Genomic DNA, 15,225 nt, shown 5'->3' on the forward strand with positions numbered 1-15,225 from the left:
CAATTAGATGCAAGATCATTTTCGAAAATAGGCTAACAGCGTTAAACGGAAAACGCGTCTACATAATCAATTCAATCCAAGCAATAAAATGTTACTTTGAATCTTAGTAAGATGGGAAATCCTAAATGGAAGACTGATTATAAATGACTATGACAACCTGATTATAGTTACAAAATAAAATCACAGAATTGACACCTAAACTAGATAATCCTAAAGAAGCAACAAAAAAACGCAAAGCAAATTTACCGAGTAGAGGAAAATCGAAAAACTTACTAAATGACAGAGCAGTAACTTCTGCAGCGTTTCTGTAAAGTCATACAGCATGGACAATATAAATAACAAGGTAACTTGAGTTGACCAGATGAACTGGGAAAATTGCCAAGACAGATTTGCAGTTACTGTGCAAGCAACAACACTCACCATCTGAAAAGAACTGTTACTTAAACATGTAATACAAATCTTTCGTCTGAATGATAACAAGAACTGCTGAAAATCTTTCATAAAATAACTGAATTTTCAAGTTATTTAGGGGATGTGGAATAAGCTTACTGAAACGAGGCTTATATTCCTTAAATTACGCATCTTGATTGCACAATAATATTGTCTTTTAATGGCAATTACTGAATCAATTTCAAAATAAATTAAATAAATATGTAAGTTATCCACTCTGACTTATTCAAGTTCTAAGATAAAAAAAAATTACAAAAAAAAGAAAACAAAAATGACAAAAATAACAAAAAAAGTTAGTCAACTAAGTATAATTTTTTTTTACATATACTATTGTTGTCTGGTTTCTGTTGTCTGGTATACTACTGTTGTCCGTCATCCAGTTTGAATGGAAAATTCAATCCGGACGACGGAAATATTTCGGCAAAAAAGGTAATTCATGCAGACTAAAACTACACTAAAAAAAGGCAAACTTGCAGATTTGAAAAAAACTTAAATTCTAATATTCGGTAAACATAAAAAAAAGTTTTATAACAAGAGTTAGTTCATTTAGATTTCAGGTTTGTCATCCTAATTCGAAAGATCCCCCAACAGATTTCAGATCAAGCGCTAGGATCCATGCGCAGGTAGAACGGTGTCGAAATTACGGTATAACTAAAGTCAGGTCTTCGGGATCCGGGTCGGTTCAATTTTTACCTAAAGTCGGTCCAACAGTTTGCTAGATTTTGTCCCTAAAACAGTTACGCCTCTTTACTTGCTAATGAACAATAAATTACGTCGGGACGGATATCGGAGGGGTTCCAAACGAATTTAAAGTTGGGATTGCTGCTTGATCATTCCGGTACCCTAGAAAAATAACATAATAAAATAGATGGCGTTTCGCTTTATAAAGTAGCAGTTGGATTATTGTGAATTCCGGGACCCGTAGAAATCTAAAGTCGAGATAGGAGCTTGCTAGTCCCGGTACCCCAAGAAAATGTAACAATAGAATAGATGATGTATCACTTTACATAAAGTATTAGTTGGATTATTGTAAATTCCGGGACCCGTAGAAATCTAAAGTCGAGATAGGAGCTTGCTAGTCCCGGTACCCCAAGAAAATTTAACAATAGAATAGATGATGTCTCACTTTATATAAATTATCAGTTGGATTATTGTTAATTCCGGGACCCGTAGAAATCTAAAGTCGAGATAGGAGCTTGCTAGTCCAGGTACCCCAAGAAAATGTAACAAAAGAATAGATGATGTCTCACTTTATATAAATTATCCGTTGGATTATTGTAAATTCCGGGACCCGTAGAAATATAAAGTCGAGATAGGAGCTTGCTAGTCCCGGTACCCCAAGAAAATTTAACAATAGAATAGATGATGTCTCTCTTTATATAAAGTATCAGTTGGATTATTGTAAATTCCGGGACCCGTAGAAATCTAAAGTCGAGATAGGAGCTTGCTAGTCCCGGTACCCCAAGAAAATGTAACAACAGAATAGATGATGTCTCACTTTATATAAATTATCCGTTGGATTATTGTAAATTCCGGGACCCGTAGAAATCTAAAGTCGAGATAGGAGCTTGCTAGTCCCGGTACCCCAAGAAAATGTAACAACAGAATAGATGATGTCTCACTTTATATAAAGTATCAGTTGGATTATTGTAAATTCCGGGACCCGTAGAAATATAAAGTCGAGATAGGAGCTTGCTAGTCCCAGTACCCTAAGAAAATGTAACAATAGAATAGATGATGTCTCACTTTATATAAAGTATCAGTTGGATTATTGTGAATTCCGGGACCCGTAGAAATCTAAAGTCGAGATAGGAGCTTGCTAGTCCCGGTACCCCAAGAAAATGTAACAATAGAATATATGATGTCTCACTTTATATAAAGTATCAGTTGGATTATTGTAAATTCCGGGACCCGTAGAAATATAAAGTCGAGATAGGAGCTTGCTAGTCCCGGTACCCCAAGAAAATGTAACAATAGAATAGATGATGTCTCACTTTATATAAAGTATCAGTTGGATTATTGTGAATTCCGGGACCCGTAGAAATCTAAAGTCGAGATAGGAGCTTGCTAGTCCCGGTACCCCAAGAAAATGTAACAATAGAATAGATGATGTCTCACTTTATATAAAGTATCAGTTGGATTATTGTGAATTCCGGGACCCGTAGAAATCTAAAGTCGAGATAGGAGCTTGCTAGTCCCGGTACCCCAAGAAAATGTAACAATAGAATAGATGATGTCTCACTTTATATAAAGTATCAGTTGGATTATTGTAAATTCCAGGAACCGAAGAAATCTAAATTTGGGATAGGAGTTAACTAATCCCAGTACCACAAGAAAATGAAAAAAAAAAGTTTATCTCTATTTTTGTAATGTAGCAGTAGGATTATTGCTAATTTCATAAAAAACGCAAGTGAAGTCGGTATAATAGCTTACTAATTCTAGGATCTTTGGAAAACGGAATGATAAATAGTATCTTAGCTCAAAAGTATTACCCTGTATACAATATAGTGGTTAAATTATTACAATTTTGGGAGACAAAGCGGCTTGCTAATCAAGGTACACTAGAACAAAAAATTTGAATGGATGGTAGCTAACAATTGTATCTCCCTGTCTATAAGTTAGTCATTGGACTATACGTTTTTTTTCCGACTTAATGTTATCCGAACTTGAAAAAGGTAGGATGCCGTAAAGAAAAGAAATAAGAACAAAAATAAATTACATGATAGCACCTCCCTGCAGAATAGCTAGTCGTTGGATTATTGTTAGTAAATTACGTTTTATTTTTACTTTCTATTTACGATATTACTAAATATTTACTTATTTGCGTTATTACTAATTTTATTTATTATAAATTTCATGACGTAGTTATTACTATTATATTTACGCCATTTACTAAATAACGTTTTACTTCCTCTTATTAACTTATTTGGTCTCAAGTCATTCAACTTTTTAAAAGAATCAAGTAATAGCAACAATAAGCCTTAAATAAACTTTGGTATAGTACTTTCATGCACGTCTTTTTCTCTCTTCGTCAAGGTCATCTCCAACAAATAGCATGAATTTTCCCGCCCTATCTATCGATTAATGACAATTGAAAAATTTCTGCTGGTTATGTCTCTGTGGTTAGTTTATGATTTATGTACTGTTTCCCATAATTATTGCTCAGTTAGTAGGACCAGTCACTGCAACAACAAAATTCGATTTAAATTCTACAGTAATCCAACTACCACTTAACAGAAAAGGAGAGGCCATCTATTAATTTTTTTTCCCTTGGGTACCAGAATTAGGGAGCTACTGTCCTGACTTTCGATTCGTTTAAGTCCCCGGTCAATTGTCATCCAGTCGTAATTTATTGGTTAATAGCAAGTAAAGAGGTGTGGATATTACAACCAATGAAACGCAATCTTTAGATTCGTTTGGGCCCCGGAATTAGCAAAATGCTGTCCCGATTTCTGATCGAACAGAGCACCGAGCTGCGTACCAGAGGCTCGATTACTAAGCACCTCAAAGCCTATTGTGATCATACTGAAAGAACGACGCACTATCCATGTTATAACAGCTTTATTTCATGCATAGAGAATCCAGAATAGTTGGAATGGAGTATCACTACCTTTATGATAGTATCTTTTTCATATTTTTAATATTAATGTTATTTAGTATATTTAAACTTGAGTCTTGTCCCACCGTTTTAGCATACGATATTTGAATAAAACAAATGTCTCTCTTTGTCTCAAAATAAATATTTTTTCTTTTTTTTTCTCTTTCCGCCTTCCATTGTTTCTTCCCTTATTTACCCTCTTTTGTGAATTCTGTTTGTTTCTTGCTAGTTTATGTTCTTGGGCTATTCGGTGTCTTATCAAATTCTTTTTTTTTATATGTTAGTGCTCTATTTTGTAGATAAGATAGTGAAACATTCTGTACAGATTTGGTCCCTAAATAAATTATTCATTGGATGCGTTGTAAAGGCAACGTGGATTATGTACTTTTTTCATGGCGTTTGAAACTCGAATTTCTTTGTTTCCTAATTACCATTTTTCTAACTAATTTGTTTTCTAATTGACTTCTTCAAGCGAGATAGCCCCTTAAATAGATTTGAGAACAGAACCAGAAAATGCCACTGGAACTTTTTATTTAATTTGAAAAAAAATAAAGTTCTTTTAAAAATTTAACTAAAGTTTTTTATAGACAGAGAGACGTCCCAGTATCTCAACAAGCCACAAGTGTTCCACTGATAAATTTTAGCTCCAGTCCCTTGGCAATCCACCAACAACATCTAGCCTTGGCGTTTCTTGGCAGTTTTTGAGTGCAATAATAAGTCAAAATTGGTGCAATTATTGTATTTACCGAATTTACTTAGTTGCTGAAGAAAAACACGACTGCAAAAACATGAAAAATGCCATAAACGTCAAATGGTAGATGGCGTCGGTGACTTTTTCAGACATTAACACCAGTTTTTACTCATAAAGTTGCCATACTTTTGGCAACACTCAATGAGTGCTTCCTGCAAACATTCTTATGGAAAAGGTTACTTCCCTCACCTCAGCATTACCACATCTTACAACCAAATCCTGCAGTAAATCCCCAAACTAGGTAAAGCTGAAATTAGACCCCATGACATTCAAAACAAATTCGTGACAAAACTCGTTCCTCATTTATTTCGTGGAAGTATATAATAAGTCGTATTAACTCAATATGTTTTTTTAAGACTAAGTAAGTTAGCCTTGCTCTAGAGTTTGTGTCTAAATAAAGCTAAATAAGTATAAGTCTTAACAAGCCTTTAATGCCAAGGGTTCTGTTTCAACTTTTTCCTGAGCTAAATATTTATCTGAACTTTCGGTTACTAAAATCTCAATGTGAACTAATTCATTATACATTGTTGCCATTCATTAAAATCAGTTATCTTTTGACCTTTGCTAGGAGTGGCTTTACTGAATACTATCACACTTATAACTACAAGTGTTTTTAGCAAAAATGTTTTGGTAGCTTATTATTCTCCTTTAAGGTGGCTGACGTTTTATTTTGTCTTTAAATAAGAATTTCTTGTTTCTTCACCAAATGTTTTAACCTTATGGTTCGTTTAGCCCTTAAGATCTGTCCAAAATAAGTGACATTTTTGTGTTCCGTGTCAGAATGATCTTAACAATCGTTTAATACAGCGAAATCTAGCATTTTCGATCACAATTTGAAATTTTTTTTCGAATATTCAAAAGAAAATTTTAGTATGTATAAATAGAGATTCAAACTCCTTTGGTCTTCAGTTTTATAGATCTTGAGCAAGCGTTCGATTCTGTTGATAGAAGAGCTTTAGTAAATGTTTTATCCTTGTATGGTATACGAGACAAATACATTAAAGTGATTAGTGCTATGTACGAGAATAACACTGCTGCGGTTAAGATGGGAAATGAGGTTAGCAGCTGGTTTTTGTATTAAATCAGGAGTTAAGCAGGGTTGTGTTCTATCCCCCGTTATATGGATTATTTTGATTGACTTTGTCTTAAGGAGCACAGGAAAGGTAATGGGAGACCACGGAATCAAATGGGAAGGAAAAAGTCTAATGGACTTAGATTATGCTGATGATTTAAGCATCCTAGATGAAAGTGTGAGCAAAATGAATAAAGTTTTAGTGGTTTTGCGAGTTTAGGGTGCTAGAATATGTTTAAAAATTAATGTTAAGAAGACTAAGTCACTGAGGCTAGTAATAAGTAAAGATGAAAAGGTGAAGTTGGTTAATAAAAAAATTGATTAGGTGGGCGGCTTCACTTACCTTGGTAGTATTATTAGTGAAGATAGTGGGATCACTAAATATGTTAAAAGTAGAATAGCCAAGGCTCAGGGTGTTTTTTCAAAGTTAAAAAAAAGTTTGGAAGAATAGAAAGATACGTCTGCGAACCAAGATTAGAATATTAGAAGCTACAGTGATGACAGTGGTCAAACATGGCTCTGAAGCATGGACGCTCCGAAAAGCGGATGAAGATTTGCTAGGTATTTTTCCAGAGAAATTGCTTAAGGATTGTTCTGGGTACCCGGCTAACTGACCGTATTTCAAACAATAGGCTATACAAAAAATGTGGTTCAATACCCGTCTCTAGGGCTATAATGAAAGAAAGGTTGAGGTGGGTAGGGCACGTTGTGCGGATGAAGGATGACAGATTGCCGAAGATTGTTCTTTTCGAACAGCCTTCTAGGGCTAAACGGAAAGCAGGTCGTCCTCGTCTAGGGTGGGAGGACGTCATAAAGAAAGATTTAAAGGAGATGGGAACTTCGTGGGCGGGTGTAAAAAGGGAGGCTTTGAATAGATTGGGGTGGAGGAGGAGCGTGCGTAGCTGTGTTGGCCTAAGGCGGCTTGGTGCTGCGGTGAGTTGTTAGTAATAGTAGCAGGATTCGCTCTTCTAATTCTTGACTAGGACAATTTCTTTTTCGGATACAGCTGGAATCTTAGCAAGAATCTTATTCGGCGATTCGATGATCAAGGATCATTTCACTGTTACTTACACTTATTTTATTACTTATACTTATTACTTATACAAAATTAAAATATACTTATTTCGACGTTGCCCTATGTAATTTCAGATTTTGCATATAGTGCATTTAGAGCTCTCACATATGTTCCATTTCATTGCCTATTTCTAGCAAGATTTCTAGCAACTGAACAAAGTTAACAGGCCGGAAAAGACCGCAAAAGGTAAAAGCCCTGCTGGAGAATGCCTGTCTTCCATGGGCATGAAATGAGCATCAGGATCTCCAATTTCAACCCGATGATTTTCTTCGTGAGTTTGAACTGCTCTGTGAACTTTTCTTTGTGAGTCAACATCGAGATTCAAGTCTCAAATTCAAGTTTTAACCATCTTTTGGAACAAAGAGAAATACAATGAGACTAATAATCCTGCGTATTGAAATTTCACATTTAATAGCAATAGCCTGTTTCACTACATTCAGCGGATACAGATATTATATTACTTTTATTATTATTATATTACTTGAGTGGTTTTTATGAACCATCTGTTACCTACGTATCATTACTGGTTTCAAAGTTAAAAAAATAACTTACATTAAAGTCACAGCAGCTTCTTGTTTTCAGAGTTTTCGTAATATAATATGTTTGTAATAGAATAAATGGGTAACCAAAGCATTCACGTAATCCTGGAGCCCATTGAACTCTCGTTGCCTAAATGGAAAAACAAATATTTGTCAAAAATAAAATATATCATTACCTCACGAAGCTATGTTTTGTTCTGACACACAACGGCCCAGGCATAGCTGATGTAAAAACAAAAACACTGAACTGTTGAAAGCAAATCATTTCGACGTCTCCGTTAAAAGTGAATTACAAAAATGGAAACGACGTTCATTAAAAACAGTTCAACATAGCCAGTGACGCACGAACTTCCAACAGGAAAACACGTGAAACATGGAACACGAACAAACAGGAAATCGAACAAGAAGCCAAAATTTTACTTAATATACTTCAACATAGCAAGTGAACCATCATAACGCACGAACTTCCAACAGGAAAACACAAGAAACAAGGAACACGAACAAACAGGAAATCGAACCAAAAGCCTAAATGTTACTTAATATACTTAAACATAGCAGGCGAACTATCATAAATCAAGAACTTCCAACAGGAAAACACGTGAAACACGGAACACGAACAAACAGGAAATCGAACACGAAGCCGAAATTTTACTTAATATACTTCAACATAGCCAGTGAACCATCATAAAGCAAGAACTTCCAACAGGAAAACACGAGAAACAAGGAACACGAACAAACAGGAAATCGAACCAAAAGCCGAAATTTTACTTAATATACTTCAGCATAGCAGGTGAACCATCATAAAGCAAGAACTTCCAACAGGAAAACACAAGAAACAAGGAACACGAACAAACAGGAAATCGAACAAAAAGCCGAAATTTTACTTAATATACTTCAACATAGCAAGTGAAACATCATAACGCAAGAACTTCCAACAGGAAAACACGAGAAACAAGGAACACGAACAAACAGGAAATCGAACAAAAAGCCGAAATTTTACTTAATATACTTAAACATAGCAAGTGAACTATCATAAAGCAAGAACTTCCAACAGGAAAACACGTGAAACACGGAACACGAACAAACAGGAAATCGAACAAGAAGCCAAAATTTTACTTAATATACTTCAACATAGCCAGTGAACCATCATAAAGCAAGAACTTCCAACAGGAAAACACGAGAAACAAGGAACACGAACAAACAGGAAATCGAACAAAAAGCCGAAATTTTACTTAATATACTTCAACATAGCAAGTGAACCATCATAAAGCAAGAACTTCCAACAGGAAAACACGAGAAACAAGGAACACGAACAAACAGGAAATCGAACAAAAAGCCGAAATTTTACTTAATATACTTCAACATAGCAAGTGAACCATCATAACGCACGAACTTCCAACAGGAAAACACGAGAAACAAGGAACACGAACAAACAGGAAATCGAACAAAAAGCCGAAATTTTACTTAATATACTTCAACATAGCAAGTGAACCATCATAAAGCAAGAATAGCAAGATAGCAAGTGAACCATCATAACGCACGAACTTCCAACAGGAAAACACGAGAAACAAGGAACACGAACAAACAGGAAATCGAACAAAAAGCCGAAATTTTACTTAATATACTTCAACATAGCAGGTGAACCATCATAAAGCAAGAACTTCCAACAGGAAAACACGAGAAACAAGGAACACGAACAAACAGGAAATCGAACAAAAAGCCGAAATTTTACTTAATATACTTCAACATAGCAAGTGAACCATCATAACGCACGAACTTCCAACAGGAAAACACGAGAAACAAGGAACACTAACAAACAGGAAATCTAACAAAAAGCCGAAATTTTACTTAATATACTTAAACATAGCAAGTGAACCATCATAAAGCAAGAACTTCCAACAGGAAAACACGAGAAACAAGGAACACGAACAAACAGGAAATCGAACAAAAAGCCGAAATGTTACTTAATATACTTCAACATAGCAAGTGAGCCATCATAAAGCAAGAACTTCCAACAGGAAAACACGTGAAACACGGAACACGAACAAACAGGAAATCGAACAAGAAGCCGAAATTTTACTTAATATACTTCAACATAGCAAGTGAACCATCATAAAGCAAGAACTTCCAACAGGAAAACACTAGAAACAAGGAACACGAACAAACAGGAAATCGAACCACAAGCCGAAATTTTACTTAATATACTTCAACATAGCACGTAAGCCATCATAAAGCACGAACTTCCAACAGGAAAACACGAGAAACAAGGAAAACGAACAAACAGGAAATCGAACAAAAAGCCGAAATTTTACTTAATATACTTCAACATAGCCAATGAAATGTCATAATGCACGAACTTCCAAGAAGAAAACACGAGAAACAAGGAAATACGAACAAACAGAAATCGAACAAAAAGCCGAAATTTTACTTAATATACTAACATAGCCATGAAATGTCATAATGCACGAACTTCCAATAAGTATATATATATATATAATATATATAAGGTATATATATATATATATATATATATATATATATATATATATATATATATATATATATATATATATATATATATATATATATATATATATATATATATATATATATATATATATATATATATATATATATATATATATATATATATATATATATATATATATATATATATATATATATATATATATATATATATATATATATATATATATATATATATATATATATATATATATATATATATATATATATATATATATTCCTATGTTTAGCTAGGGTTTGGGTATTGAGTGTAGTAAATTTAAATATATTTTCCTTGGACAATTTTTGGTACAATGGTCGTCGGTTTCCCTGTACCTTGCAACAAATTTGACATTCTAGAAAGAGTTGTCGGTACGTGGTAGTACTTTTATAATTCTAGTTTCAGTTCATATTTCAAAGAGGGAAGTTTCTTGGCTGATTCATTGACAGCGGTAGGTCACTTCTCTCCGTCAGCTTACAAAACCCTTTGTTCTCGATCTTCCACCCTTTCACATTTGTCTTTCTATAGGCCATCCGATAGTACCCTGCAATTCAACTAAATTAAACTAAACTAAACTAAAATTCAACCCATTGCTGGAGTCTGGAGGAGGAAAATATGCAACTGATGGGGGATCTAAAATATGTAAAATATTTATAGAAAGCACGTAGATATGAGCTATTCAACATCTCTACAATATTCTAGTAGCCCGTTAGCCCCAACATTTAAGATATGAAGTTACAGATGGTGGAATTTATAAAAAGCATGTAATAAAAAGCTTTTAAATGAGACATTAAACATTTCTCTATGATGTTCTGGTAGCCCTCTATCTTTGGTAGAAAAAAAAGAGACTAAGGAGACACATCAGCGCTACCAAAGCAAAAAAGTGATTTTCCTTGTTGTTCAAGGTGGAGGACTGTAATTCTTCTATAGAAGGTGTTGGATAATGCAGATTCCAATGGTGTACTTTTCATTTTGATCCGACGCCTTTTTTTTATGGGTTTCAGGCTTTTTCGAAATCACCAGAAATTTATTTTCACAATCAACTTTTATTTTTAAGACTAACCGAAATAATAGTTACCATTCCTGATACAGTGTCAAATGACATTTTTTCTAATTAGGCAATTTTTTTCATAGCACGTTTATAATTTTTGGTTACTATGGTACTATGTGTTTTACTCTTTACTAGGTTGCAGCTACTGCTGCAACCATGAATAGGTGAGTAAAACTTTCAATTTCCTTTCTGATAAACATCCAAAATTGTCCAGTTGAGTTTCCGCGAGGGGGGGGGGATTTCCGTTGAGGGAATTTCCCGGAAGGGAAATTTTCCAGGTTGAAAAGCGTCTAGCACTATACGATACACAGCTGGACATCAAACTTTAATGAGTCTGACCTTCTGATTCTTGATTTTGGACCAACACAAAAACCAGAATGGTTTTGGTTCTCTTGTTTCTAGACTACATGAAGCAAGTTTATGCTTTAGCCCGGAGATTTTCTCGTTAAGTGACAATGAACTGGATTTACCTTGCTTTGTTCTAAGGTCTTACTAGAAGGAAACCTTACTTTCTGCTCATTCCAAACTGGCCTAGCCAGGGACCTACTTGGATCAAGCCAGTCAAAATCCTGAAAGAAGACCCTAATCTCCTAGAAACGAGCATTCCCATACGGGGGTCACTTTGAAAATTGCCAATGCTAGCCTGTATGGGTTGCTGAATTGTTTATTATGTCTGAAAAATGAAGTGTATTTTATGTACCTTAATTTGAAGGGGGAGGGGATTTTTCCGGTAAAAAGCTACTTGAAAGACATAATGAGGTTGGCCTACGCTGCTCTGAGTTAAGGTAGCTCATGCTTTGCTTAAAAGACAGAACACTTTTGACATTATTTTTAATTCGGTTGAACAAGACTGGAAAACTATTCTTAACAAAAAGAAACCACTATTTAAAACAAGTAGCTGTAAAAAGGATAAATTTAAAGCCAGCTGATCTGATCAAATTTGGCTCTGGCAAAATACTATCAAAGGAAATATAGTTTTTGGAAAAAGCTAGAGATATTGATGGGTGCGTAAAGTTACTTGATCAATTTATTATCGGAGAGGAATGATGGATTTTAGCAGAATATCATCAGAAATCACTAACATTGACTGATTTTATAAACAACCATGAACAGCTGAGCGAAAATAGAGTCATCTATCTTTTTGAACAAATATTTTCTATAGTTTCAAGACTGGAAATCGCTGGTATTGCACATAGAGACTTGACAGGTGACACTATTCTTGTCAACAAAAATGAAAATATAGATTGGTTATTGACTTTGGATTAGCTAGATCTTTGGATAGGGCAAATGGAAATTGTTGTGGCACTCTTGGTTACCTGCCCCCAGAAGTTGAATCCTGTGTAGCCAAATACAGGATAGGACCGGCAACTACTTGGTCTCTAGGAATAATATTGGGTCACTCTTGATTGACCGAGAACCATTCGATAACAGGCGATGTTCTTACGAAGCTAAACGTGTGACTGAGTTGGAATTAAGATAAAGGAATGCTTCAGGATTGGCTCGTAGTTTAGTCCGCAGGTGTTTGCAACTAACGAGAGATAACAGATCAAGTGTATAAGTAATGCTCGAAGATCCTTGGTTGAATTTAGGCATGTAAGTATAGTGTGAAAACAGGCCACTTTTGGAAATCCGTCAAATAGTTGTTTTTGGTTTATTTTACTGAAAATTTATTTTCCATCGTTTCTATTTGTATTCTTATAATTATAACGCAAAGGCAGTGCTTTCTCTATGACCCAGTTTTCCTACATGAAAATGGATTTCTTCAGATTCTACCCGAAGATTAACGATTTAAAATGCACAAACTTTAACGCAAAATATAATCGTTAATTTTAGTTCATCTCGATTTTCAGGGAGATTTCGGAGAGCTCAATTGTCACTGCTTAAGGAAAGAGCGAAGTGGGCACAATGTATTGTTGTTTTTTCCATTTTTTTACCAAATTTTAAAATATCCCTTTTTTTAACCAAATTTTAACATATCCATCTTTATATACACATCCTATTTTTTATATATAATATTCGTTGCCAGGAAAGGGGGGGGGGGGCAAGTCTGACCTTTGGTGTTCAAAAAGACCAAGGGCATTAAGGTAAAGCTTTCGGGAAATTTTGAAGGGAGTTTTAAAGTCAATCAAAATACATTAAGTGCATGCGGCTTTTACAAGGGGAATGGCTTAAAGTATCAAGTTGGAACAATCAGGGAACTACGAGGGGAATGGTCAATGGACCAAAAAGCAATATGTGCACGCTACTACTATAACTACTACTACTCTACTACTATTGTGTCGAACTAAATCAAAACAGACTCTGCACATGCAGGTTGGCAAAAGGGCGTATTTCAGGAATGGTTCAAGGCAGAAAATAGATTTTCTGGCAAAAGATTAGTGCAAAGAGCCCTCAAAATTTTCAACCCTCCACCCCCCTACTTTGGTCAACCAAAGACATACCCCCCCCCACACACACACACACACACAAAAACCTCTGCCTCGTGGTGATTGTTGCTGCTTATACCGAATTGTACACACTATACAGGATACGATTGTTATTACGCAAATTTCACAAATATTTTTCCGTCCTACCAATACAATGTTGCTTTTTTTATTACCCTGCCCCCCCCCCAAGGAGGATCACAGCCTAAACTTTGCGAACCTTTGGCTTAAGGACACCCTAGACGGTCAATGATTTTGATCAAAAGCTTCCATCAATCAATTGATTAAAGTATGATTGACCGTCTAGGAACCGATTGAGTCATTCAAACTTTCTATCAATCACCGTCAACGCTTGACTCAAGCGTCAAACAGGTTCCTGACGGTTAATCATGCTTTAATCAATTGATTGACGGAAGCTTTTGATCAAAATGATGAACCGTCTAGGGTGTCCCTTAGGGTGTACTGCTACTATGACTACTACCACCACTAAGGCTAAGAGTATAAAGGTGAAATTTTCATAAAATATTGAGGGGAAGTTGAACTAAACTAAAACATCTTGTGCGATGCCGGTATCAGCAATGTCCAAGGAACTGTTTAGAGCATTGTGTTGAAAATTTCAGTGTATGTTTAGGGGGGTGATAAAAAAGGTGCTCTGTGCATACTACTACTTATGTTCCTACTACTACTACGACTATTACTACTACTAAAGCTAAAGGTATTAGTGTGAAGCTTTAGAGGGTTTTGAGCTAAATCAAACCACATCCTGTCCATGCAGATTGCCAAATGGACGTATCACCATCATCCCAGGAAAGGTCTAGGGCAATGGGTCTCAAACTTATTTAGACACTGCACCCCTTTTTAGCCACAATACATTTTAGGTATCCCTTCTCGGTTATCGGTACTAAGTAAACTATACCTAAAATCGAAATAATTGTCAGTCCTAGAGTTAAAGGGTTGTTTCATTTTTTTTTGTTGGCAGGCAACGTACCACCTAAATAAAATTTGCGTACCCCCAAGGGGTACGTGTACCAGATTTTTTTTTTGGGGGGGGGGTGTTACAAAAAAACTTTTAAAAATACATCAAAACTTTGTTTATATTTATTTTTGTTGCGTTTTCACGAGTCAGATAAACATTTGGGGACCCCTCCCCCCCCCCCCGATACGACCTTGTTGACAATGTTATGGGTTCACATCATGCACAATGTTATCTTATTCAAAGGCTCTGGCTTATTTGTTGGATCACCTCCTGGCAACACTCTTTTAGTACAGTCAATTGTCAGTGTTCTACCAAGATTTTAGTTTTTTTTATTATTGATTGGGTAATTAATTAATCAATTGTTATATGCAATATGTTATTTTTATATATTTATTTGATTATGGGACCAAAGTAATTTGTGGATTTATCAAAAATTGTGAAAAATATTGTTCTATCATATAATTGGTAAACAAAAATATGAATTCTTATAGAGAAAAAACGAAAATATTTAAAATATTCTTTTCTTAACAAATGAAAAATATTATGCCAATTAAAAACAAAAGAGAAATTAATCTTAAAAAACCTTTTCCAAAATGAGCAGTAATAAAGTCAAATAATTTTTCAACAGTAAAAGAACCATAAACCACCATCAATAAATAAATGAAACCCAAAACGAACAGAAACTCCAATAAATAACGGAGTCAAACTGAAACGGACAGAAACTAAGAAGAATAGGGTTGATGCCCCTGTGTTTTCTAAATAC

General features: G+C 34.9%; 1 protein-coding gene across 6 annotated transcripts in view; it reads right to left on the reverse strand.

Annotated features, from left to right (window-relative positions):
• The window catches only part of LOC148956215 (protein C-mannosyl-transferase DPY19L1), a 173,428-nt gene that overhangs the window by 93,640 nt on the left and 64,563 nt on the right, over positions 1-15,225 (reverse strand). For all 6 annotated transcript variants that reach the window (XM_089098555.1, XM_089098790.1, XM_089098528.1 and 3 more), the window contains 2 exons: positions 7,499-7,615; positions 274-423 (listed from right to left, as the gene is read on the reverse strand). In XM_089098555.1, the coding sequence (XP_088954681.1) occupies positions 274-423; positions 7,499-7,615 (267 nt within the window). The remainder of the gene's footprint in view (positions 1-273; positions 424-7,498; positions 7,616-15,225) is intronic.

This window comes from Artemia sp. Qi Xiang Cuo, chromosome 1 (genome assembly GCF_049724085.1).
Source record: "Artemia sp. Qi Xiang Cuo chromosome 1, ASM4972408v1, whole genome shotgun sequence".
NCBI classification, from domain to species: Eukaryota; Metazoa; Arthropoda; class Branchiopoda; order Anostraca; family Artemiidae; genus Artemia; species Artemia sp. Qi Xiang Cuo.